At 42.1% G+C, this 27,501-nt stretch overlaps 1 protein-coding gene across 1 annotated transcript in view; it reads left to right on the top strand.

Moving 5' to 3' along the window:
- RPS6KA6 (ribosomal protein S6 kinase A6) overlaps positions 1 to 4,611 on the top strand; it is a 322,001-nt gene extending 317,390 nt beyond the window's left edge. Inside the window, exons 15-16 of the mRNA XM_053699338.1 lie at positions 1,030 to 1,170; positions 2,285 to 4,611. Of these exons, the coding sequence (XP_053555313.1) occupies positions 1,030 to 1,170; positions 2,285 to 2,410 (267 nt within the window). The 3' untranslated portion in view covers positions 2,411 to 4,611. The remainder of the gene's footprint in view (positions 1 to 1,029; positions 1,171 to 2,284) is intronic.
- Positions 4,612 to 27,501: the final 22,890 nt, after the last annotated feature.

Consider the following 27,501-nt stretch of genomic DNA (forward strand, 5'->3'; position numbering starts at 1 on the left):
CTCTGCACCTTGTTGCTTCCTTTCTCTCCTTTACTTCTGTCGAATGACTGGGTTGGGAGGGAAGGGAGGTGATATTTAACAGCTTTGCTGTGGTGCTCTTTGCTGCCTCCTGCTGGGCAGGAGTGATATTCCCAATAGTAATTATGATCCGTGGACTCATCGTGTCAAAAAAGAAATACATTTATCAGGTAAGCATAAATTTCCTTTTGATAATGGAAGTAAATTAGAAAGCTGTTTATGATGCTCAATTGTAACTTTTACTGTCTTACAGAAAGAGAAGCTATCTGCCAGGAACAAACTCAGGGGCTTGTTCTATTGCCCGGTTACCACCTGGGAGTAGCTTCTTTTAGCCTAATTGTGCTTTTCACATTGGAGAACTTTCTGAAGTCAGTCTGATCCCACACAACAAGGTCAGTCCAGCCCAAAATACCAGGCAATGCTCCTCTGTTTTGGAAAATGGCAACCCCAGACGATTGTTTCTGCCTCCATTGGGCCTCGTCAGTAAGCTGCAGCAATATCCCTCTAGGCACATTGGGCAAGGAGTCCATATCTGGTTTCTCCCATCACCTTTAGGGATACTTTCCCCAGGGTCCAATGGGCTTAGAGGAATATGGCTGTGCCTCCCTCCTCTGTGAAAATTACACTTTGGCTAAAAGAGGCTACTCCCAGGTTGTAACTTGCCATAGAACAAGCTAAAGAGCTGTTGTCTGTTCCTGGTAGGTTGCTTCTCTTACTGTATGTATTTAACTTTACACTTTAACTGTGTATTAAATTCTGTCCTCTACTTTCCTAGCCACAAAGTTGTGAGTGTAGAAGGTATTTCTGGTATAGATAACATACTCCTTACTGTGCATGTATACATAACCTAATTTGAAGCTTGAGTAGAAAACTACCTGGCCAAATCTTTAATGCATGCAGTTCGTTTTGTCCGCATCTGCTGTAACCACTAGACATAGTGAAACATATACTGTGAGTAAAACAGAAAAAAATATTTGCATTCATTCCTGTTGAATTAAATTTTTGTATTAGGATTTATTATCCCATATGCTTCATGTTGATCCGCATCAGCGATATACAGCCGAGAAGGTATTAAAGCATTCCTGGATTGCATGCAGAGACCAGTTGCCTCATTACCAGTTAAACAGACAAGATGCACCTCATCTTGTTAAGGTACTAATTCACTATATATTTATTGTAATACTGTCAGTTGAGCTTGTTGTGTTGAATCAAGGTTTTTTTTTTTTTTTCAACTAGTATTTAATGTTATTTTTCATACTTTTGTAACATATTCAGCATTTGGGGGTATATTACCTTATACCCTTTTGTAAGTTGAGTCTTTACTAAATCCTTTTATGTGAAATAAATGGGCATGAAAGACCATGCTTTTTTTAATACTTATCAATTTACTTCTGTTATAAGGTTTTACGTTATTCTCAAGCATACTTAAGTAGGCTTAGGGGCAGAAATATGCAACTGTGAGCTATCTGGTGATTGGTGCTTGCTCACATATGCTTCGTCATTGGCTCACTAAATGTGTGCAGCAAGGTTCCACTACTTCATTGCTGTTCTGCAGCTGAATTTATCTATGAGCTTAACATCTTTGCAAGGGTTAAACACATAGTAAGGATGGGGCTTCACACATGCGTCCAAGTGTTATTTATTTAAAAACAAACTTTAATAAATCTTGTGCACTCATTGCAGTATAGATTTGCATTGCGTATTTCCATAATTGTAATTTTCTGTGACATACATGGTAAGTAGCAGCAATGTAGTAAATATGTTATGGTCCCACATGTAGGATCAGTTCAACTTCCCAAGACATTAATATTTAGGGTTTGGTAGCAATGTTTACAAACAACGTAATCCGTGCAGTTGCAATGAGTTCCTTTTTTCATGTGATGTAATTACTCACACACATGGTGACAGCATAGCATGTTCTTGCTAGAGCTGACAATGGGGATGTAGACTGCAGTCTGTATCATAAGAGGGAGCCCCCAGGAGGGCATAATGTTATTGTCCTTAGCACTGAGCTTATCGCAGAGGACGTATGCGCTCAAGTGGTTAAATCATTATCTGACGATAGAATAATTTCCTAAAACCGGGAATACTACAGTGAAGGTATGAAGTAGGCATCCTAGACTGTAAGTCCACCATATATTCAAAATGTCTCTACTTGGGAGTGGGGGGGGGGGGAGCATGAATCTTGTTATATAGTGCATAGCAAATCTGTAATACATTTAGATTTGGTAGTTGAAGTACTTATTTAATGTTTATTTTCTTTCAGGGAGCAATGGCTGCAACATATTCTGCACTAAATCACAAGACTTTTCAGCCAGTTCTAGAGCCAGTTGCAGCCTCAAATTTAGCTCAGAGGCGAAGTATGAAAAAGCGAACCTCAACGGACTTATAAATAGAACAGCATTGTGGCCAAATTGAATTTATGGAATTTCTCTGCCCAGCCTTTGGTTAGAAGGCATTTTAGTTGCTATTTATATTACTTGAATATTATGCATATGACACATCTTATGGCGTTCATTATGTGCTTTTTTTTTTTATTTATTTTATTTTATTTTTTAAAAAAAAGAGATGTTGACTGTGATTTAAGTTAAATATCAGGGTACGTTTCTGGAATGCCACATTTCTGTGCACCAAATAATATTCACTCCGTTGCTTTCATAGTATCTATTGCAGCAAAGACCTGAATTTCATGTTCTGTATTCACATTTTTTTCCATATACTGCAACACGGTCAGGACCATTAATAGATCAGTCTACAAAAAAGTGAGATGTACACATCCCTTTATTCAGTGTGCTACAAATTCTGTGACTGTGTGAAGAGGTGCCACATGAATTATTCCCATTGAAAGTGCAGCCTCCATGTATTTACTTCATTAAAAAGTGGCCTTTCGTTAATATTCCAAAATGATCAACATAATGTATTCAGTGTGGGAGATTTTGCATTGGTGATTTAACATTACATTGTGGTAATTTTTATAGTCCTCAGTTTGTTTTTAAATTGTTCCTAAGTTAAGGGACTTTAATTGTCTGCTCCATTAAATCTGATGCTGTAAGTCAAGGTTGCTGCATATGAAATCTGTTGCCTAGCTTTCCCCTCCAGCATTGAAAGTGTATTCTATAGAATACATTGCTGTGGAGTTGCTGTATATTATAGTAAATTATCTTGGGTTGAACTGTATATATTAATATGTTGTATTATGTTTGTACCTATTGTACAAATTTTTTGCTATGTTTTGTTTGTTTTTATTATGTTTAAGGTACCATACAATAGTTTTTACCAAGTAGGGTAAAATTTATATTTTTGTAGAACTAAAAATCTAAAAACCAAAATAAAATCCAGGTATCCGTTATGACGGCAGGAACTTTTACTAAAGCTGATGGATTAAGAAAATTGTGTCAGCAATGGGAGTATTTTAAAGGGACGTTCATGGATGTGATGTATTGGTATTAATATGTCACTGCCATTCCATTAAGGATAAACATAAGCTGGGGGCAAAAACACAACCTAGTACATATACATGTAAAGGTGTAAAAGTTTGCACACTTCAGTCTGCACACAGCTTGTTTTTTTTTTTTTTTTTTTTTTTTTTTTAAATGCAGAAAGAATTCTACAAATAAGAACACCAAACATTGCTGCTTTAGTTAATGCTTATTGGATGTAAGTGATCACCTCCAAGTCTCTCTAAATACAAATCGTAAAACATCAAATGAAACAAAGTATGTGTACTAGGCTTAAACAGAACTTCATTAGTTCAATATGCACAGTTACATTTTGTTAACAAAAGGTGGTGGTGGCTATTTGTTACTGTGTATATGTAGTTGCACTTCTGTGTGTGTTTTTATATTAAGCCTGTTTGTAGTTTGTAAACTCTCATTTTCTGCCTTTATCCATACTGCCAATTTTACCATGTAACTGAATTATACTGCACACCAACCTTTTAACTCATCTATGAGGTGTACAAGTGGCATACTGTTGTGAGCTGGTAAGGGTTTACTGCTAGAAATTGAACATTTCCATGATTGCAAAGCTCAGTTTTAAATGAAGATTTGGGGCATTATTTATATATATTTTTTTTTCTTTGTCGTTCACACCTTTTGCCACCAATAAAAAGGAACTTAAATATTGAGTTGGAACTTAAAACGCACACAATCTGCTACCAATATGGCAGGGAGCCATATGCATGCTTTAAATGACTGTAATATATTGCGTGACATCACCAGCACTCAACAAATGCACGAGCGAAGGATGCATGTGCACACTGCTTACTGCCATATTAGTGTCAGGTTCTGTGCACTATAAAAGTTATCTCTAAAGCATTTAAGTGAACGGTATAATGCAATCATGTACTGCAGTGCATTTCATATTTGACCTTTATATCCCTTTGCGTGTTTAGTAATTTCAGTAGGTAGGTACACTATTAAGTTCACGATCTGCGCAGCACGTGTTTCAATGAAGATTGGATGGCTTGCAGAATAAATATTGGTAGTATCTGAATTACGTAATGTCACAAACTTGTCACTTGTTTCCTGCTAACATGTATATATGAATGTTTAGGGGCCAATTCTGTTATTTAAATTACTTGAAAGTTATCAAGGGCTGGGTTCTTGTATTGATTTGAGGTATGATGTATGTAGGATAATTATTTCTGTGCACCTTTACAAAACTGTGAGAATCAAATGGATATTGAATTGTACAGTGTTGGACATCACTTAAGTGTGCAAAAATAGTTTCATTTTAAACAGACAGCACTTTCAGTCTTTTTTCCATCAGAAGAATGGCATTACTTAATTTTGTTTAAGTGGTTCAGACAATTGATCAAGTCACTGTAAACTGCCTTGCAAAAGAGTGACACAGAAATAGTTTCTCTGTAACTCCACTTGTATTGGACAAACTAATCATTTAGCAAGTAAAATTAAAGGGATACTAAACCCAAAAAAAATTCTTTTGTGACAATATTAAGCAACTTTTTAATGTACTCCTATTATCATTTTTTCTTTGTTCTCTTGGTATATTTATTTGAAAAGCAAGAATGTAAAGTTTAGGAGCTGGCCCATTTCCATCTAATGCGAGGAGAGTCAACGGCTTCATTCATTACTTGTGGAAAATACAGAACCTGGCCACCAGGAGGAGGCAAAAACACCCAAGCCAAAGACGTAAATACCTCCCCCACTCCCCCCATCCCTCAGTCATTCTTTGCCTTTAGTCACAGGAGGATGGCAGAGAAGTGTCGGAAGATTTCGGAGTAGTCTTTTATAAAAGGTAGTACTCTTCGGAATGGGACTGTCAAACTTAAGAGGCCGTGTTCCTGTTCCACGGCGTTGATTCTGGTAAGATCGATTCATTTTTCTCTTGTTAAGTGTATCCAGTCCACGGATCATCCATTACTTATGGAATATATTCTCCTTCCCAACAGGAAGTTGCAAGAGTCCACCCACAGCAAAGCTTCTATATAGCTCCTCCCCTAACTGCCATATTCAGTCATTCTCTTGCAAGCCTCAACATAGGTCGTGGGAGTCTGTGGTGATTTATACTTAGTTTATTCTTCAATCAAAAGTTTGTTATTTTTAAATGGCACCGGAGTGTGCTGTTTATCTCAGGCAGTATTTGGAAGAAGAATCTGCCTGCGTTTTTCTATGATCTTAGCAGACGTAACTGAGATCCATTTGCTGTTCTCACACATTCTGAGGAGTGAGGTACTTCAGAGGGGGAATGGCGTGCAGGTTTTCCTGCAGATAAGGTATGTGCAGTAAAATATTTTTCTAGGAATGGAATTGACTAAGAAAATACTGCTGATACCGAAGTAATGTAAGTAAAGCCTTAAATGCAGCGATAGCGACTGGTATCAGGCTTATTAATAGAGATACATACTCTTATAAAAATGTGTTTTAAAACGTTTGCTGGCATGTTTAATCGTTTTTTAACGTACATTGGTGATAACACTGTAATGTTGGTATAGCCTTAAATGCAGTAAAAGCGACTGGTATCAGGCTTATTAATAGAGATACATACTCTTGTAAAAATGTGTTTTAAAACGTTTGCTGGCATGTTTAATTGTTTTTTAACATATGTTTGGTGATAAAACTTATTGGGGCCTAAGTTTTTTCCACATGGCTGGCTTAAATTTTGCATAGAAACAGTTAACTGAAGCTTCCCACTGTTGTAATATGAGTGGGAGGGGCCTAATTTAGTGCTTTTTGCGCAGTTAAAATTACAAAATGAATTATCCAGATTCCCTCAGCAGTCCCATGAATACTACAGGACATTTCTAAAGGGCTAAAAAGACTTCCAAAATCGTTTTTAGGGAAGGTAATCCACAGCTCTGCTGTGGCAGTTTTGTTGTGTCTGTTTTTAAAAAACGTCTGTTGTTTTTTGCATTAAGGGGTTAATCATCCATTTGCAAGTGGGTGCAATGCTCTGTTACCTTATTACATGTACTGTAAAAATTTCGTTTGTTTTACTGCCTTTTTTCACTGTTTTTCAAATTTTGCCAAAATTTGTTTCTCTTAAAGGCACAGTAACGTTTTATATATTTGCTTGTTAACTTGATTTAAAGTGTTTTCCAAGCTTATTAGTCTCATTATTAGTCTGTTCTAACATGTCTGACATAGAGGAAGCTCTGTGTTCATTATGTTTTAAGGCCATGGTGGAACCCCATCTTAGAATGTGTACCAGATGTACTGATTTCATGTTAAACAATAAAGATCATTTTTGTCTTTAAAAACATTATCACCAGAGGATTCTGTCGTGGGGGTAGTTATGCCGACTAACTCTCCCCACGTGTCAGACCTTTTGACTCCCGCTTTAGGGACTCACGCTCAAATGGCGCCAAGTACATCAAGGGCACCCATAGCGTTTATTTTACCAGGGGATTCTGTCGAGGGGAAAGTTATGCCGATTAACTCTCCCCACGTGTCAGACCCTTCGACTCCCGCTTCAGGGACTCACGCTCAAATGGCGCCAAGTACATCAAGGGAGTCCATAGCGTTTATTTTACAAGACATGGCAAAGGTGGTGAATAATACTCTGGCAGCAGTATTAGTCAGACTACCTGAAATTAAAGGAAAGCAGATAGCTCTGGGGGTAGATACAGAGCATACAGACGCTTTAAGAACCATGTATGATACTACCTCACAATATGCTTAGTCTGTGGGTGATTTTTTTTTTTTGACTCAGGGAAGATGATTTAACCTGATTCTGATATTTCTACATTTAAAATTTATGCTTGAGTACCTCCACTTGTTGCTCAGGGAGGCTTTGGCTGCTCTGAATGAATGTGTACAATCGCAGGGCCAGAGAAATTGTGTAGACTGGATAAATAATATGCAGTGCCGGTGTGTACTGATGTTTTTCCAATACCTAAAGAGGTTTACTAAAAAATTTTTTAATAAGGAATGGGATAGACCAGGTGTGCCGTTCTCTTCCTCTCCTATTTTTTAGAAGAATGTTTTCTAATAGTTACTACCACGGGACTTCTGGCAGACAGTTCCTAAGGTGGAGAGAAGAGTTTCTACTCTAGCTAAGCGTACCACTACCTCTGGCGAGGACAGTTGTGCTTTTTATATCCAATGGATAAAAAATGTTTATTCAACAGGGTTTTATCCTGCAGCCCCTTGCATACATTGCTTCTGTCACTGCTGCTGCGGCGTTCTGGGTTGAGTCTCTTGATGAGGCTTTACAGTTAGCGACTCCATTGGATGAATATATTTGACAAGCTTATGCTAGCCAATTCCTTTGTTTTCTGATGCCTTTGTTCATTTGACTAGACTAACGGCTAAGAATTCTGTTTTTTACTATACTGGCGCGCAGAGCGCTATGGCTTATATCATGGTCAGCTGTCGTGACTTTAATAAATAAGCTACTTAACTTCCCTTCAAGGGGCAGACCCTATTCGGGCCTGGTTTGAAGGAGATTATTGCTTATATCACTGGAGGAAAAGGTCATGCCCTTCCTCAGGATAGGAATCAAGGGCCAAAAAAGGTCTAATTTTCGTGCCTTTTAAAACTTCAGGGCAGGTATGGCATCCACTTCCTCTAAGGCAAAACAAGAGGGAATTTCTCCTGTTAAGTGTAGTCAGTCCACGGGTCATCATTACTTATGGGATATTAACTCCTCCCCAACAGGAAGTGCAAGAGGATCACCCAAGCAGAGCTGCTATATACCTCCTCCCCTCTACGTCACACCCAGTCATTCTCTTGCACCCAACTAATAGATAGGATGTGTGAGAGGACTGTGGTGATTAAACTTAGTTTTTTATATCTTCAATCAAAAGTTTATTTTAAACGACACCGGAGTGTGTTGTTTCCTTCTCAGGCAGAATTTGAAGAAGAATCTACCTGAGTTTTTGTATATGATCTTAGCGGACGTAACTAAGATCCGTTTGCTGTTCTCGGCCATTCTGAGGAGTAAGGTAACTTCAGATCAGGGGACAGCGGGCAGGTTCACCTGCAAAGAGGTATGTTGCAGTATATTATTTTCTAAGGAATGGAATTGACTTTGAAAATACTGCTAATACCGATATAATGTAAGTACAGCCTTAAATGCAGTAGTAGCAACTGGTATCAGGCTGACATGTATATATGTTAACACTTAAGTATTTCTGGGGAATGGCACTTCACTGGGAAAATACTGTATGCATATATCTTTTAGCCTAACTTGCAGTGGGAGCGACTAGCAGCAGGCTCTTTAAAGACATTTCATATATTTGATTTTAAACGTTTGCTGGCATGTTAAATCGTTTAATTATCTGAGGTACTTGGTGAAAATTGTTTTGGGCTTTATTTTCCACATGGCTGTCGTTGTTTTAAATTAAAACAGTTTACTGAGCTCCCCTCACTGTTGTAGTGTGAGTGGGAGGGGCCTATTTTGGCGCTTTTACTACGCATCAGAAATTCAGTCACAGTCTGTCTTTTTCTCCCTGCATGATCCAGGACGTCTCCACAGAGCTCAGGGGTCTTCAAAACTAGTTTTGAGGGAGGTAATCACTCACAGCAGACCTGTGAGACTGTGCTTGACTGTGATAAAAACGTTTATATTGTCAATTGTTATACGTTTTTCTCCAACATAGGTGTGTCCGGTCCACGGCGTCATCCTTACTTGTGGGATATTCTCTTCCCCAACAGGAAATGGCAAAGAGCCCAGCAAAGCTGGTCACATGATCCCTCCTAGGCTCCGCCTACCCCAGTCATTCTCTTTGCCGTTGTACAGGCAACATCTCCACGGAGATGGCTTAGAGTTTTTTAGTGTTTAACTGTAGTTTTTCATTATTCAATCAAGAGTTTGTTATTTTCAAATAGTGCTGGTACGTACTATTTACTCAGAAACAGAAAAGAGATGAAGAATTCTGTTTGTATGAGGAAAATGATTTTAGCAACCGTAACTAAAATCCATGGCTGTTCCACACAGGACTGTTGAGAGCAATTAACTTCAGTTGGGGGAACAGTTTGCAGTCCTTTGCTGCTTGAGGTATGACACATTCTAACAAGACGATGTAATGCTGGAAGCTGTCATTTTCCCTATGGGATCCGGTAAGCCATGTTTATTACGATTGTAAATAAGGGCTTCACAAGGGCTTATTTAGACTGTAGACCTTTTTTGGGCTAAATCGATTGATATTAACACTTATTTAGCCTTGAGGAATCATTTATTCTGGGTATTTTGATATAATAATATCGGCAGGCACTGTTTTAGACACCTTATTCTTTAGGGGCTTTCCCAAAGCATAGGCAGAGTCTCATTTTCGCGCCGGTGTTGCGCACTTGTTTTTGAGAGGCATGGCATGCAGTCGCATGTGAGAGGAGCTCTGATACTTAAAAAAGACTTCTGAAGGCGTCATTTGGTATCGTATTCCCCTTTGGGTTTGGTTGGGTCTCAGCAAAGCAGATACCAGGGACTGTAAAGGGGTTAAAGCTTAAAACGGCTCCGGTTCCGTTATTTTAGGGGTTAAAGCTTCCAAAATTGGTGTGCAATATTTTCAAGGCTTTAAGACACTGTGGTGAAAGTTTGGTGAATTTTGAACAATTCCTTCATGTTTTTTCGCAATTGCAGTAATAAAGTGTGTTCAGTTTAAAATTTAAAGTGACAGTAACGGTTTTATTTCAAAACGTTTTTTGTACTTTCTTATCAAGTTTATGCCTGTTTAACATGTCTGAACTACCAGATAGACTGTGTTCTGAATGTGGGGAAGCCAGAATTCCTATTCATTTAAATAAATGTGATTTATGTGATAATGACAATGATGCCCAAGATGATTCCTCAAGTGAGGGGAGTAAGCATGGTACTGCATCATTCCCTCCTTCGTCTACACGAGTCTTGCCCACTCAGGAGGCCCCTAGTACATCTAGCGCGCCAATACTCCTTACTATGCAACAATTAACGGCTGTAATGGATAATTCTGTCAAAAACATTTTAGCCAAAATGAACCCTTGTCAGCGTAAGCGTGGATGCTCTGTTTTAGTTACTGAAGAGCATGACGACGCTGATATTAATATCTCTGAAGGGCCCCTAACCCAATCTGAGGGGGCCAGGGAGGTTTTGTCTGAGGGAGAAATTACTGATTTAGGGAACATTTCTCAGCAGGCTGAATCTGATGTGATTACTTTTAAATTTAAATTGGAACATCTCCGCATTTTGCTTAAGGAGGTATTATCCACTCTGGATGATTGTGAAAATTTGGTCATCCCAGAGAAACTATGTAAAATGGACAAGTTCCTAGAGGTGCCGGGGCTCCCAGAAGCTTTTCCTATACCCAAGCGGGTGGCGGACATTGTTAATAAAGAATGGGAAAGGCCCGGTATTCCTTTCGTCCCTCCCCCCATATTTAAAAAATTGTTTCCTATGGTCGACCCCAGAAAGGACTTATGGCAGTCAGTCCCCAAGGTCGAGGGAGCGGTTTCTACTTTAAACAAACGCACCACTATTCCCATAGAGGATAGTTGTGCTTTCAAAGATCCTATGGATAAAAAATTAGAAGGTTTGCTTAAAAAGATGTTTGTTCAGCAGGGTTACCTTCTACAACCCATTTCATGCATTGTCCCTGTCACTACAGCCGCATATTTCTGGTTTGATGAACTGATTAAGGTGCTCGATAGTGACTCTCCTCCTTACGAGGAGATTATGGACAGAGTCAATGCTCTCAAATTGGCTAATTCTTTCACTCTAGACGCCTCTTTGCAATTGGCTAAGTTAGCGGCTAAGAATTCTGGGTTTGCTATTGTGGCGCGCAGAGCGCTTTGGTTGAAATCTTGGTCGGCTGATGCGTCTTCCAAGAACAAGCTACTAAACATTCCTTTCAAGGGGAAAACGCTGTTTGGTCCTGACTTGAAAGAGATTATCTCTGATATCACTGGGGGTAAGGGCCATGCCCTTCCTCAGGATCGGCCTTTCAAGGCAAAAAATAGACCTAATTTTCGTCCCTTTCGTAAAAACGGACCAGCCCAAGGTGCTACGTCCTCTAAGCAAGAGGGTAATACTTCTCAGGCCAAGCCAGCTTGGAGACCAATGCAAGGCTGGAACAAGGGAAAGCAGGCCAAGAAACCTGCCACTGCTACCAAGACAGCATGAAATATTGGCCCCCGATCCGGGACCGGATCTGGTGGGGGGCAGACTCTCTCTCTTCGCTCAGGCTTGGGCAAGAGATGTTCTGGATCCTTGGGCGCTAGAAATAGTCTCCCAGGGTTATCTTCTGGAATTCAAGGGACTTCCCCCAAGGGGGAGGTTCCACAGGTCTCAGTTGTCTTCAGACCACATAAAAAGACAGGCGTTCTTACATTGTGTAGAAGACCTGTTAAAAATGGGAGTGATTCATCCTGTTCCATTGAGAGAACAAGGGATGGGGTTCTACTCCAATCTGTTCATAGTTCCCAAAAAAGAGGGAACGTTCAGACCAATCCTAGATCTCAAGATCTTAAACAAATTTCTCAAGGTCCCATCGTTCAAGATGGAAACCATTCGAACTATCCTTCCTTCCATCCAGGAAGGTCAATTCATGACCACGGTGGATTTAAAGGATGCGTATCTACATATTCCTATCCACAAGGAACATCATCGGTTCCTAAGGTTTGCATTCCTGGACAAACATTACCAGTTCGTGGCGCTTCCTTTCGGATTAGCCACTGCTCCAAGGATTTTCACAAAGGTACTAGGGTCCCTTCTAGCGGTGCTAAGACCAAGGGGCATTGCAGTAGTACCTCACCTGGACGACATTCTGATTCAAGCGTCGTCCCTCCCTCGAGCAAAGGCTCACACGGACATCGTCCTGGCCTTTCTCAGATCTCACGGCTGGAAAGTGAACGTGGAAAAGAGTTCTCTATCCCCGTCAACAAGGGTTCCCTTCTTGGGAACAATTATAGACTCCTCAGAAATGAGGATTTTTCTAACAGAGGCCAGAAAGACAAAACTTCTGGACTCTTGTCGAATTCTTCATTCCGTTCCTCTTCCTTCCGTAGCTCAGTGCATGGAAGTGATCGGGTTGATGGTAGCGGCAATGGACATAGTTCCTTTTGCGCGCATTCATCTAAGACCATTACAACTGTGCATGCTCAGTCAGTGGAATGGGGACTATACAGACTTGTCTCCAAAGATACAAGTAAATCAGAGGACCAGAGACTCACTCCGTTGGTGGCTGTCCCTGGACAACCTGTCACGAGGGATGACATTCCGCAGACCAGAGTGGGTCATTGTCACGACCGACGCCAGTCTGATGGGCTGGGGCGCGGTCTGGGGATCCCTGAAAGCTCAGGGTCTTTGGTCTCGGGAAGAATCTCTTCTACCGATAAATATTCTGGAACTGAGAGCGATATTCAATGCTCTCAAGGCTTGGCCTCAGCTAGCGAGGACCAAGTTCATACGGTTTCAATCAGACAACATGACGACTGTTGCGTACATCAACCATCAGGGGGGAACAAGGAGTTCCCTAGCGATGGAAGAAGTGACCAAGATTATTCTATGGGCGGAGTCTCACTCCTGCCACCGGTCTGCTATCCACATCCCGGGAGTGGAAAATTGGGAAGCGGATTTTCTGAGTCGTCAGACATTGCATCCGGGGGAGTGGGAACTCCATCCGGAAATCTTTGCCCAAGTCACTCAACTATGGGGCATTCCAGACATGGATCTGATGGCCTCTCGTCAGAACTTCAAAGTTCCTTGCTACGGGTCCAGATCCAGGGATCCCAAGGCGGCTCTAGTGGATGCACTAGTAGCACCTTGGACCTTCAAACTAGCTTATGTGTTCCCGCCGTTTCCTCTCATCCCCAGGCTGGTAGCCAGGATCAATCAGGAGAGGGCGTCGGTGATCTTGATAGCTCCTGCGTGGCCACGCAGGACTTGGTATGCAGATCTGGTGAATATGTCATCGGCTCCACCTTGGAAGCTACCTTTGAGACGAGACCTTCTTGTTCAGGGTCCGTTCGAACATCCGAATCTGGTTTCACTCCAGCTGACTGCTTGGAGATTGAACGCTTGATTTTATCGAAGCGAGGTTTCTCAGATTCTGTTATCGATACTCTTGTTCAGGCCAGAAAGCCTGTAACTAGAAAGATTTACCACAAAATTTGGAAAAAATATATCTGTTGGTGTGAATCTAAAGGATTCCCTTGGGACAAGGTTAAGATTCCTAGGATTCTATCCTTCCTTCAAGAAGGATTGGAAAAAGGATTATCGGCAAGTTCCCTGAAGGGACAGATTTCTGCCTTGTCGGTGTTACTTCACAAAAAACTGGCAGCTGTGCCAGATGTTCAAGCCTTTGTTCAGGCTCTGGTTAGAATCAAGCCTGTTTACAAACCTTTGACTCCTCCTTGGAGTCTCAATTTAGTTCTTTCAGTTCTTCAGGGGGTTCCGTTTGAACCCTTACATTCCGTTGATATTAAGTTATTATCTTGGAAAGTTTTGTTTTTAGTTGCAATTTCTTCTGCTAGAAGAGTTTCAGAATTATCTGCTCTGCAGTGTTCTCCTCCTTATCTGGTGTTCCATGCAGATAAGGTGGTTTTACGTACTAAACCTGGTTTTCTTCCAAAAGTTGTTTCTAACAAAAACATTAACCAGGAGATTATCGTACCTTCTCTGTGTCCGAAACCAGTTTCAAAGAAGGAACGCTTGTTGCACAATTTGGATGTTGTTCGCGCTCTAAAATTCTATTTAGATGCTACAAAGGATTTTAGACAAACATCTTCCTTGTTTGTTGTTTATTCAGGTAAAAGGAGAGGTCAAAAAGCAACTTCTACCTCTCTCTCTTTTTGGATTAAAAGCATCATCAGATTGGCTTACGAGACTGCCGGACGGCAGCCTCCCGAAAGAATCACAGCTCATTCCACTAGGGCTGTGGCTTCCACATGGGCCTTCAAGAACGAGGCTTCTGTTGATCAGATATGTAGGGCAGCGACTTGGTCTTCACTGCACACTTTTACCAAATTTTACAAGTTTGATACTTTTGCTTCTTCTGAGGCTATTTTTGGGAGAAAGGTTTTGCAAGCCGTGGTGCCTTCCATTTAGGTGACCTGATTTGCTCCCTCCCTTCATCCGTGTCCTAAAGCTTTGGTATTGGTTCCCACAAGTAAGGATGACGCCGTGGACCGGACACACCTATGTTGGAGAAAACAGAATTTATGTTTACCTGATAAATTTCTTTCTCCAACGGTGTGTCCGGTCCACGGCCCGCCCTGGTTTTTTAATCAGGTCTGATAATTTATTTTCTTTAACTACAGTCACCACGGTACCATATGGTTTCTCCTATGCTATTATTCCTCCTTAACGTCGGTCGAATGACTGGGGTAGGCGGAGCCTAGGAGGGATCATGTGACCAGCTTTGCTGGGCTCTTTGCCATTTCCTGTTGGGGAAGAGAATATCCCACAAGTAAGGATGACGCCGTGGACCGGACACACCGTTGGAGAAAGAAATTTATCAGGTAAACATAAATTCTGTTTTTTCTGATATTAAGGGTTAATCATCCATTGCTAATGTGTGCAATCCTTTGCTAATTTTGGTTTATATAACTAATCCGGTTCATTGTTATTCAACTGTGACAGTTTTTGTGTGCTTCTTAAAGGCACAGTAACGTTTTTACATATTGCTTGTAAATTTAGTTGAAAAGTATTTCCAAGCTTGCTAGTCTAATTGCTAGTTTGTTTAAACATGTTTGACTCAGAGGAAACTCTTTGTGCAATATGTTCAAAAGCCGAGGTGGAGCCCAATAGAAATTTATGTACTAATTGCATTGATGCTACTTTAAATAAAAGTCAATCTGTACATGTTAAGCAACATTCCCCAGACAACGAGAGTGAAGTTATGCCGACTAACTTGCCTCACGTGTCAGTACCTGCATCTCCCGCTCAGGAGGTGCGTGATATTGTAACGCCAAGTACATCAGGGCGGCCATTACAAATCACTTTACAAGACATGGCTAATGTTATGACTGAAATTTTGTCTAAATTGCCAGAACTTAGAGGTAAACGAGATCACTCTGGGATGAGAACAGAGTATACTGATAATGCTAGGGCCATGTCTGATACTGCGTCACAATATGCAGAGCATGAGGACGGAGAGCTTCATTCTGCGGGTGACGGATCTGATCCAAATAAATTCGATTCAGACATTTCAAATTTTAAGTTTAAGCTGGAAAACCTCCGTGTGTTGCTAGGGGAGGTGTTAGCGGCTCTGAATGATTGTAACACAGTTGCAATCCCAGAGAAAATGTGTAGGTTGGATAAATATTTTGCGGTACCGACGAGTACTGACGTTTTTCCTATACCTAAGAGACTTACTGAAATTATTACTAAGGAGTGGGACAGACCCGGTGTGCCTTTCTCACCCCCTCCTATATTCAGAAAAATGTTTCCAATAGACGCCACCACACGGGACTTATGGCAAACGGTCCCTAAGGTGGAGGGAGCAGTTTCTACTTTAGCTAAGCGTACCACTATCCCGGTGGAGGATAGCTGTGCTTTTTCAGATCCAATGGATAAAAAGTTAGAGGGTTACCTTAAGAAAATGTTTGTTCAACAAGGTTTTATATTACAACCCCTTGCATGCATTGCGCCTGTCGCGGCTGCATTTTGGTTTGAGTCTCTGGAAGACACCCTTGACTCAGCGACATTAGATGAGATTTCACTTAAGCTTAAAACCCTTAAGCTAGCTAATTCATTTATTTCTGATGCCGTAGTACATTTAACTAAACTTACGGCTAAGAATTCCGGATTCGCCATTCAGGCACGCAGAGCGCTGTGGCTAAAATCCTGGTCAGCTGATGTAACTTCTAAATCGAAATTACTTAGCATACCTTTCAAGGGGCAGACTTTATTCGGGCCCGGTTTGAAAGAAATTATCGCTGATATTACGGGAGGTAAAGGCCATGCCCTGCCTCAAGACAGAGCCAAACCTAGGGCTAGACAGTCTAATTTTTGTGCCTTTCGTAACTTCAAGGCAGGAGCAGCATCAACTTCCTCTGCTCCAAAACAGGAAGGAGCTGTTGCTCGCTACAGACAAGGCTGGAAACCTAACCAGACCTGGAACAAGGGCAAGCAGGCCAGAAAACCTGCTGCTGCCCCTAAGACAGCATGAAGTGAGGGCCCCCGATCCGGAAGCGGATCTAGTGGGGGGCAGACTCTCTCTCTTTGCCCAGGCTTGGGCAAGAGATGTCCAGGATCCCTGGGCGTTGGAGATCATATCTCAGGGATATCTTCTGGACTTCAAAGCTTCTCCTCCACAAGGGAGATTTCACCTTTCAAGGTTGTCAACAAACCAGATAAAGAAAGAGGCGTTTCTACGCTGTGTACAAGACCTTTTACTAATGGGAGTGATCCACCCAGTTCCGCGGTCGGAACACGGACAAGGGTTTTACTCAAATCTGTTTGTGGTTCCCAAAAAAGAGGGAACCTTCAGACCAATATTGGATTTAAAGATCCTAAACAAATTCCTAAGAGTTCCATCGTTCAAGATGGAAACTATTCGGACAATCTTACCCATGATCCAAAGAGGTCAGTACATGACCACAGTGGATTTAAAGGATGCTTACCTTCACATACCGATTCACAGAGAACATTACCGGTATCTAAGGTTTGCCTTCCTAGACAGGCATTACCAGTTTGTAGCTCTTCCCTTCGGGTTGGCTACGGCTCCAAGAATCTTTACAAAGGTTCTGGGCTCTCTTCTGGCGGTACTAAGACCGCAAGGAATTTCGGTAGCTCCGTACCTAGACGACATTCTGATACAAGCGTCAAGCTTTCAAACTGCCAAGTCTCATGCAGAGTTAGTTCTGGCTTTTCTAAGGTCGCATGGGTGGAAAGTGAACGAGGAGAAGAGTTCTCTCTTACCACTCACAAGAGTTCCCTTCTTGGGGACTCTTATAGATTCTGTAGAAATGAAAATTTACCTGACAGAGGACAGGTTAACAAAGCTTCTAAATGCTTGCCGTGTCCTTCATTCCATTCAACACCCGTCAGTGGCTCAATGCATGGAGGTAATCGGCTTAATGGTAGCGGCAATGGACATAGTTCCTTTTGCACGCCTGCACCTCAGACCGCTGCAATTGTGCATGCTAAGTCAGTGGAATGGGGATTACTCAGATTTGTCCCCTACGCTGAATCTGGATCAGGAGACCAGAGATTCTCTTCTATGGTGGCTTTCTCGGCCGCATCTGTCCAGGGGGATGCCCTTCAGCAGACCAGACTGGACAATTGTAACTACAGATGCCAGCCTTCTAGGTTGGGGCGCTGTCTGGAATTCCCTGAAGGCTCAGGGATCATGGACTCAAGAGGAGAGTCTCCTTCCAATAAACATTCTGGAATTGAGAGGAGTTCTCAATGCCCTACTGGCTTGGCCTCAGTTAGCAACTCTGAGGTTTATCAGGTTTCAGTCCGACAACATCACGACTGTGGCTTACATCAACCATCAGGGAGGGACAAGAAGTTCCCTAGCGATGATGGAAGTATCAAAGATAATTCGCTGGGCAGAGTCTCACTCTTGCCACCTGTCAGCGATCCACATCCCAGGAGTGGACAACTGGGAGGCGGATTTCCTAAGTCGCCAGACTTTTCATCCGGGGGAGTGGGAACTTCATCCGGAGGTCTTTGCCCAAATACTTCGACGTTGGGGCAAACCAGATATGGATCTCATGGCGTCTTGCCAGAACGCCAAGCTTCCTCGTTACGGGTCCAGGTCCAGGGACCCGGGAGCGGTCCTGATAGATGCCTTGACAGCACCTTGGACCTTCAGGATGGCTTATGTGTTTCCACCATTCCCGATGCTTCCTCGTTTGATTGCAAGGATCAAACAGGAGAAAGCATCAGTGATTCTAATAGCGCCTGCGTGGCCACGCAGGACCTGGTATGCAGATCTAGTGGACATGTCATCCTGTCCACCTTGGTCTCTGCCTCTGAGACAGGACCTTCTAATTCAGGGTCCTTTCAAACATCAAAACCTAATTTCTCTGAAGCTGACTGCATGGAAATTGAACGCTTAATTTTATCAAAGCGTGGATTTTCAGAGCCAGTAATTGATACCTTAATACAGGCTAGGAAACCTGTTACCAGGAAAACTTACCATAAGATATGGCGTAAATATTTACACTGGTGCGAATCCAAGGGTTACTCATGGAGTAAGGTTAGGATTCCTAGGATATTGTCTTTTCTACAAGAAGGTTTAGAAAAGGGTTTATCTGCTAGTTCGTTAAAGGGACAGATCTCAGCTCTGTCCATCCTTTTACACAAGCGTCTGTCAGAAGTTCCAGACGTTCAGGCTTTTTGTCAGGCTTTGGCCAGGATTAAGCCTGTGTTTAAATCTGTTGCTCCGCCGTGGAGCTTAAACTTAGTTCTTAACGTTTTACAGGGTGTTCCGTTTGAACCCCTTCACTCCATTGATATCAAGCTGTTATCTTGGAAAGTTCTGTTTTTAATGGCTATTTCCTCGGCTCGTAGAGTCTCTGAATTATCAGCCTTACATTGTGATTCTCCGTATCTGATTTTTCATTCAGATAAGGTAGTTCTGCGTACTAAACCTGGGTTCTTACCTAAGGTAGTCACTAACAAGAATATCAATCAAGAGATTGTTGTTCCATCATTGTGTCCTAACCCTTCCTCAAAGAAGGAACGACTTCTGCACAATCTAGATGTAGTCCGTGCCCTGAAATTTTATTTACAGGCAACTAAAGATTTTCGACAAACTTCTTCCCTGTTTGTCGTTTATTCTGGACAGAGGAGAGGTCAAAAAGCATCTGCTACCTCTCTATCCTTTTGGCTTCGTAGCATAATACGTTTAGCCTATGAGACTGCTGGACAGCAACCTCCTGAAAGGATTACAGCTCATTCTACTAGAGCTGTGGCTTCCACTTGGGCCTTTAAGAACGAGGCCTCTGTTGAACAGATTTGCAAGGCTGCAACTTGGTCTTCTCTTCATACTTTTTCCAAATTTTACAAATTTGACACTTTTGCTTCTTCGGAGGCTGTTTTTGGGAGAAAGGTTCTTCAGGCAGTGGTTCCTTCAGTATAGAGATCCTGCCTGTCCCTCCCGTCATCCGTGTACTTAGCTTTGGTATTGGTATCCCATAAGTAATGATGACCCGTGGACTGACTACACTTAACAGGAGAAAACATAATTTATGCTTACCTGATAAATTCCTTTCTCCTGTAGTGTAGTCAGTCCACGGCCCGCCCTGTTTTTTAAGGCAGGTCTAATTTTTTTAATTATACTCCAGTCACCACTGCACCCTATAGTTTCTCCTTTCTCGTTTGGTTCCTGGTCGAATGACTGGGTGTGACGTAGAGGGGAGGAGCTATATAGCAGCTCTGCTTGGGTGATCCTCTTGCACTTCCTGTTGGGGAGGAGTTAATATCCCATAAGTAATGATGACCCGTGGACTGACTACACTACAGGAGAAAGGAATTTATCAGGTAAGCATAAATTATGTTTTTTGCTCAGTCCAAGGCGGTCTGGAGACAATTGAACCTGGAACAAAGATAAGCAGGCCAAGGAGCCTGCTGCTGCCTCTAAGGCAGCATGAAGGAACGGACCCCTATACGGTAACGGATCCTATAGGGGGCAGACTATCATTCTTCGCCCGGGCGTGGGCAAGAGATGCCCAGGATCCCTAGGCATTGGAATTTATATCCCAGAGATATCTTCTGGATTTCAAAGATTCCCCCCCAAAAGGGGAGATTTCGCCTTTCACAATTATCTGCAAACCAGATAAAGAAGGAGGCATTCTTACATTGTGTACGAGATCCATCCAGTTCCAAGAGAGGAACAGGGACAGAGTTTTTACTCAAATCTGTTTGTGGTTCCCAAGGTGAGGGAGCCTTCAGACCTATTTTGGATCTAAAGATCTTAAACAAATTCCTCAGAATTCAGTCATTTAAGATGGAAACTATTCGTACCATCTTAACTATGATCCAGGAGAGTCAATAGAGGACTACAATGGATTTGAAGGATGCTTATCCTCACATTGTGATGCATAAAGATCACCTTCGTTTTTCAGGTTTGCCTTTCTAGACAGGCATTACCAGTTTGTAGCTCTTTCCTTTGGGATATCTACAGCCCCAAGAATCTTTATGGAGGTTCTGGGGTCGCTTTGGCGGTCCTTAGGCCGCGGGGCCTAGAAGTGGCCCCTTAGTTAGACGACATCCTGATACAGGCGTCAATCATCCAAATTGCCAAGTCTCATACGGACGTAGTACTGGCATTTCTGAGATCACATGGGTGGAAAGTGAACAAGGAAAGAGTTCTCTATCCCCAATCTCAAGGGTTTCCCTCCTAGGGACTCTGATAGATTCTGTAGAAATGAAAATTTACCTGACTGAGTCCAGGTTGTCAAAGTTTCTAAATTTCTGCCGTGTTTTTCATCCCATCCGCGCCCTTCGGTGGCTCAGTACATGAATGAAATCGGCTTAATAGGTAGCGGTAAGGGACATAGTACCGTTTGCACGTCTGCATTTCAGACCGCTGCAACTATGCATGCTCAGTCAGAGGAACGGGGATTACACAGATTTGTCTCCCTGTTGATTCTGGACCAAGAGACCAGAGATTCTCTTCTCTGGTGACTATGTCGGGTCCATCTGTCCAAGGGTATGACCTTCCGCAGGTCAGATGGGACAATTGTTACAATGGATGCCAGCTTTTTAGGTTGGGATGCAGTCTGGAACTCCCTGAAGGCTCAGGGATAGTCGACTTAGGAGGAGACCCTCCTTCTAATAACTATTCTGGGAGTGATATTCCATGCTCTTCAGACTTGGCCTCAGTTAGCAACTCTGAGGTACATCATACTCAGTCGGACAATATACACGACTGTGGCTTACATCAGCCATCAAGGGGGAACAGAAGTTCCCTAGTGATGTTAGAATTCTTACAATAATTCACTGGACAGAGACTCACTCTTGTCTATCAGCTATCCATATCCCAGGTGTTGAGAACTGGGAGGTGGATTTTCTAAGTCGTCAGACTTTTCTTCCGGGGGAGTGGGATTTCCTCCGGAGGTCAAGACCAAGCAGGAGAGGGCTTTGGTGTTTTTGAAAGCGCCTGCGTAGCCACGCAGGACCTGGTATGCAGATCTGGTGGACATGTCATCCTTTCCATCATGGTCTCTGCTTCTGAGACAGGTCCCTCTACCTCAGGGTCCTTTCAACCATCTAAATAGAATCAATCTGAGATGGACTGCCTGGAGACTGAACGCTTGATGTTATCAAAGCATGGCTTCTCCGAGTCAGTCATTGATACCTTAAATACAGACATGAAAGCCTGTCTCTAGGAAAATTGAACATATCTGTAAATCTGTAAATATCTGATTGTTATGAATCCAAGGGTTACTCATGGAGTAAAGCCTGGATTCCCAGAATATTATTTTTTCTCCAAGATGTTTTTGAGAAAAGGGTTGTCAGCTAATTCCTTAAAAGGGACAGATTTTTACTCTGTCTATTTTTTTGCACCAGCGTCTGGCAGGTATTCTAGACGTTCAGGCATTTGGTCAGGCTTTGGTTAGATCCAAGCCTGTGTTTAAAACTGTTGCTCCACCATGGAGCTTAAACCTGGTTCTTAAGGCTCTTCAAGAAGTTCCGTTTGAACCTTTTTTGTTCCATAGATATCAATCTTTATCTTGGAAAGTTCCTTTTGGGTAGCTATTTCCTCGACTCGTAGAGTCTCCAAGTTATCTGTGTTACAATGTGATTCTCCTTATCTGGTCCTTCGTACGGATAAGGTAGTCCTGCGTACCAACCTGGGTTTTTTCCTAAGGTGGTATCTAACAAGAACATCACTCAAGAGATAGTTGTTCCATGCTTGTATCCTAATCCTTCCTCAAAGAAGGAACGTCTATTACACAATATTGGACGTGGTTTGTGCTTTAAAGTTTTACTTACAAGTTACTACAGTTTTCATCAAACGTTCACCTTGTTTGTTGCCTATTCTGGACAGAGGAGAGGTCAAAAGACTTCAGCAGCCTCTCTGTCTTTTTGGTTAAAAAGCATAATTCATTTAGCTTATGAGACTGCTGGACAGCAGCCTCCTGAAGGGATTGCAGCTCATTCTACTAGAGCTGTGGTTTTCACTTGGGCCTTTTTTAAATGTGGCTTCTGTTGAACAGATTTACAAGACGGAGTCTTGGTCTGCGCTTCATACTTTTTCAAATTTAACAAATTTGATACCTTGCTTCTTCGGAGGCTATTTTTGGGAGAAAGGGGTTTTTTTTACAGGCAGTGGTAACTTCCGTTTAAGTACCTGCCTTGTCCCTCCCATCATCCGTGTACTTTAGCTTTGGTATTGGTATTCCATAAGTAATGGATGATTCGTGGACTGGATACACTTAACAAGAGAAAACATAATTTATGCTTACCTGATAAATTTATTTCTCTTGTAGTGTATCCAGTCCACGGCCCGCCCTGTCACTTTAAGGCAGGTAATTTTTTCATTTGAACTACAGTGACCACTGCACCCTATGGTTTTTCCTTTTTCTGCATGTTTTCGGTCGAATGACTGAATATGGCAGTTAGGGGAGGAGCTATATAGCAGCTTTGCTGTGGGTGGACTCTTGCAACTTCCTGTTGGGAAGGAGAATATATTCCATAAGTAATGGATGATCCGTGGACTGGATACACTACAAGAGAAATAAATTTATCAGGTAAGCATAAATTGTTTTTTATATATATATATGTAATGATAATGCAAGAAGACAGGGTCAGAGTGTGGCTCCTTTTATCTGTATAGAATCAAGGGTTAATATCTCCGGAAGGTGATTATTGAACAAGGTGGGATGTACACATGATTGCTTTGTGTTTTTTTTGCTGCGACATGTGTGAGATGTGGCTCTGGCAATGTGTGAATTGTCAGGTTCTTCCTTCATTTTGATTACTGCGCAGCCTGTTTAGTTTGGCGCGCTTGTTCTTGGCTGCAGGGGCGATCCTGCATGGCACTCCATGTGACTGGGTGTGGCCTTATTCTCTTCCTTTTCTTGACCGCCGGTTGCAGGAGACGAAAGAGTTGCTTCTTATCTGGACGACATCCTGGTTCAGGCTCTGTTCTACCGGCTGGCAGAGGACTGTTCGGGAGCTCTTCTCCTTCTTCTGCGATCTCATGGATGGAAGATAAACTCAGGAAAGAGTTCTCTGGTTCCCAGTACCAGAGTGGAGTTCCTGGGCACGATAGACTCCATAGCCATGAAAATATTCCTATCAGACCAGAGATGTCACAAAATTGTCTCCAGCTGTCTTGCCCTTCAGTCCTCCTCAAGGCCATCAGTGGCCCGGTGCATGGAGGTGATTGGACTCATGTATCCACTATAAATTTCATTACTTTCGCCAGATTCCATATCCGGCCTCTTCAGCTGTGCATGCTGAGGCAGTGTAATGGCGATCATTTGGACCTATCCCAACTGATCTCTCTGGACAACGGGTCAAGGGAATCTCTCTCTTGGTGGCTCCGTCCAGATCAGCTGTCCCAGGGGACATCCTTCTTCAGACCATCTTGGGAAATTGTGACTACGGACGCGAGTCTCTCAGGTTGGGGAGTGGTTTTAGGTGCCAGGAAGGCACAAGGCAGGTGGAATCCTGGAGTCTCTTCTTCCGATCAACATCCTGGAACTTCGGGTGATCTTCAACGCTCTGGGTGCTTGGCCCCTCCTGGGTTTGTCAAAGTTCATTAGATTCCAGTCGGATATTACCTTGTGGCTTACATCAACCATCAGGGGGGAACAACAAGCTCCCTAGCCATGAGGGAAGTATCTCGGATTCTGGAGTGGGCGGAGCCCCACGACTGCTCGCTATCAACGATTCACATCCCGGGTGGGGACAAGTGGGAAGCGGATTTTCTCAGCAGACAGCCGTTTCATCAGGGGGAATGGTCTCTTCACTGAGATTTGCAACAGTTGAGGGACTCCGGAGATAGATCTCATAGCATCTAGACTCAACTTTAAGCTACCCAGATACGGGTTGCGGTCCAGGGATCCCCAGGCGGAACTGATAGATGCCTTAGCAGTGCCTTGGGGATTCAACCTAGTTTACATATTTTCACCGTTACCACTTCTACCTCATGTAGTGGCACGCATCAAGCAGGAGCAAGCGTCAACTATTCTGATTGCTCCGTTGTGGCCACGGAGGATGTGGTTTGCGGATCTAGTGGGGATGTCAACGTCCCCTCCATGGAGGTTGCCCTGTCGCAGGGATCTGCTGTTACAGGGTACTTTTTGTGCATCAGAATATATATTCTCTGAGGCTGACTGCGTGGAGTTTGAACACTTAGTCTTAGCCAGAAGAGGATTTTCTGAGGGTGATTGACACTCTCATTCAAGCCAGAAAGCCTGTCACCTGTCGCATCTATCGTAAGGTGTGGATTACCTGCTTACTCTGGTGTGAAACTCGTGGATATTCTTGGCATAAGGTTAGGGTATCCAGGATTCTTTCTTTCCTCCAGAATGGTTTGGAGAAGGGACTTGCCGCTAGTTCCTTAAGGGGACAGTTTTCGGCTCTATCTGTGTTGTTACACAAGAAGCTCGCTGAGCTCCCTGATATACAGTCTTTTGTTCAGGCTCTGTCCAGGATCAGACATTCTGCTCCTCCTTGGAGTTTGAATCTGGTTCTGAAGGTTTTGCAGGGGGCTCTGTTCGAGCCTATGCATTCTCTTGACATTAAGACTCTGCCTTGGAAGGTTCTTTTTCTACTGGCTATTGCTTCGGCGCGCAAAGTGTCTGAATTAGCGGCATTGCAATGTGAGCCTCCTTACCTGGTTTTCCATGCAGAAAAGGCTGTCCTTCGCACTGGACTGGGATTTCTCCCTAAGGTTGTGTCTGATCAAAACATTAATCAGGAAATTGTGGTTCCTTCCTTGTGTATTAAACCCTCTTCTTCGAAAGAACGGTTACTTCATAACTTGGATGTGGTTTGAGCTTTGGAATTCTATCTTCAGGCTACGAAGGATTTCAGACAAACTTTAGCTTTGTTTATTCGGGGAAGCGCAAGGGGCAGAAGGCTTCTTCCACTTTCCTATCCTTTTGGCTGAGGAGCATGATTCGCTTGGCTTATGAGACAGCGGGACATAAGCCTCCTCAGAGGATTACGGCTCACTCAACTAGAGCTGTGGCGGCTTCTTGGGCCTTTAAGAATAAGGCCTCTATGGAGCAGATTTGTAAGGCAGCTACCTGGTCCTCCTTGCATACTTTTTCAAAGTTTTACAAATTTGACTTTTTTGGGAAAAAGGTTTTGCAGGCTGTGGTGCCCTCAGAATAGGGTCTGACTACTGTTTACCCTCCCATTTTTCATTGTGTCCTCTAGAGCTTGGGTATTTGTTTCCCACAAGTAATGAATGAAGCCGTGGACTCTTCTAATATTAGATGGAAGACATAAATTATGTTTACCTGATAATTTCATTTACATTGTTACAAGGAGAGTCCATGGCTCCCGCCCGGTTCTCCATTGGGTGGACCTAAATTTATTTTGTGGTTTCTTCTGGCACTTTTTATACCCTGGTATTTCTCCTGCTGTTCCTGTTCCTTGTTCCCTCGGCAGAATTAGTGGGGGAGGTATTTAAGCCTTTGGCTGGGCTGTCTTTGCCGCCTCCTGGTGGCCAGGTTCTTTATTTCCCACAAGTAATGAATGAAGTCGTGCACTCTCCTCGTAACGATGGAAATTAAATTATCAGGTAAGCATAATTAGTTTTTTGGTTCAGTACCTGGGTTGCGCTTGCTGATTGGTGGCTAAATGTAGCCACCAATCAACTAGCGCTATCCAGGGTGCTGAGCCAAAAATGAGCCGGCTCCTTAGCTTAGATTTCTGCTTTTTCAAATAAAGATCACAAGAGAACAAAAATAATAGGTAATAGGAGTAAATTAGAAAATTCCTTAAAATTGTATGCTCTATCTGAATCATGAAAGAAAAAAAATGGGTTTAGTATCCCTTTAAATTACACTTTCTTTGGAACTTTTTGCGTACAAATCAGGAAAGACATTTGAATTGGAAATCACACAACAATGGTCCAATATTTAAAAAAAAAATCTTACAGCAACTTATTTTTCTTATTTATATATATATATATATATATATATATATATATATATATATATATATATATATATATATACATATACATACATACAGGTAGCCCTCAGTTTACGCCGGGGTTAGGTTCCAGAAGGAATGGTTGTAAATCGAAACCGTTGTAATTTGAAACCCAGTTTATAATGTAAGTCAATGGGAAGTGAGGGAGATAGGTTCCAGGCCCCTCTCAAAATTGTCATAAGTAACACCTAATACATTATTTTTAAAGCTTTGAAATGAAGACTTTAAATGCTAAACAGCATTATAAACCTAATAAAATAATCACACAACAGACTTAACTTGCATTTTTCTGCAAACAGTTCTTTCTATGCATTCCAATCTGGACTGATTTATAGACCGGAAGATCTTGTTCCTTTGAAATCTGCTCAATAGCTCAGGTCTGGTTAAACTGATTAATTTCAGCTTGCTTGGATTTGCTGCAACACAAGCGGACAGCTCCACCTACTGGCTATTTTATTAAATGCACTGCTTCTCAATGCTTTTCAATAGCAGTCACATGACTGGAAAAAAAGGTTGTTCTTCTGAAACGGTGTAAATTGAACCGTTGTAAAACGAGGGCCACCTGTGTGTATATATATATATATATATATATATATATATATATATATATATATATATATATATATGTATGTATACACAGTATATGTATATATATATACAGTATATATATATATATATACATATATATGTGTGTGTATATATATATATATGTGTGTGTATATATATATATATATATATGTGTGTGTGTGTGTGTGTATGTATATATATATATATATATATATATAGTTTTGTTACTCTCTTGTCATCAAGAAAGCTCTTCTCCTGGCCGTCTCACCATGCACAATACCAACTATTTTCTTAGAGCTCTTGGTAAAGTTTTATGTGTGTAGGTCAATGTTTAGTATGTGTTTTCCTGTTTTAACGATAGCTAATCCAATTTAAATCCCAATGAAAATCAAGGAATAT

Source organism: Bombina bombina, chromosome 1, assembly GCF_027579735.1.
Source record: "Bombina bombina isolate aBomBom1 chromosome 1, aBomBom1.pri, whole genome shotgun sequence".
NCBI lineage: Eukaryota > Metazoa > Chordata > Amphibia > Anura > Bombinatoridae > Bombina > Bombina bombina.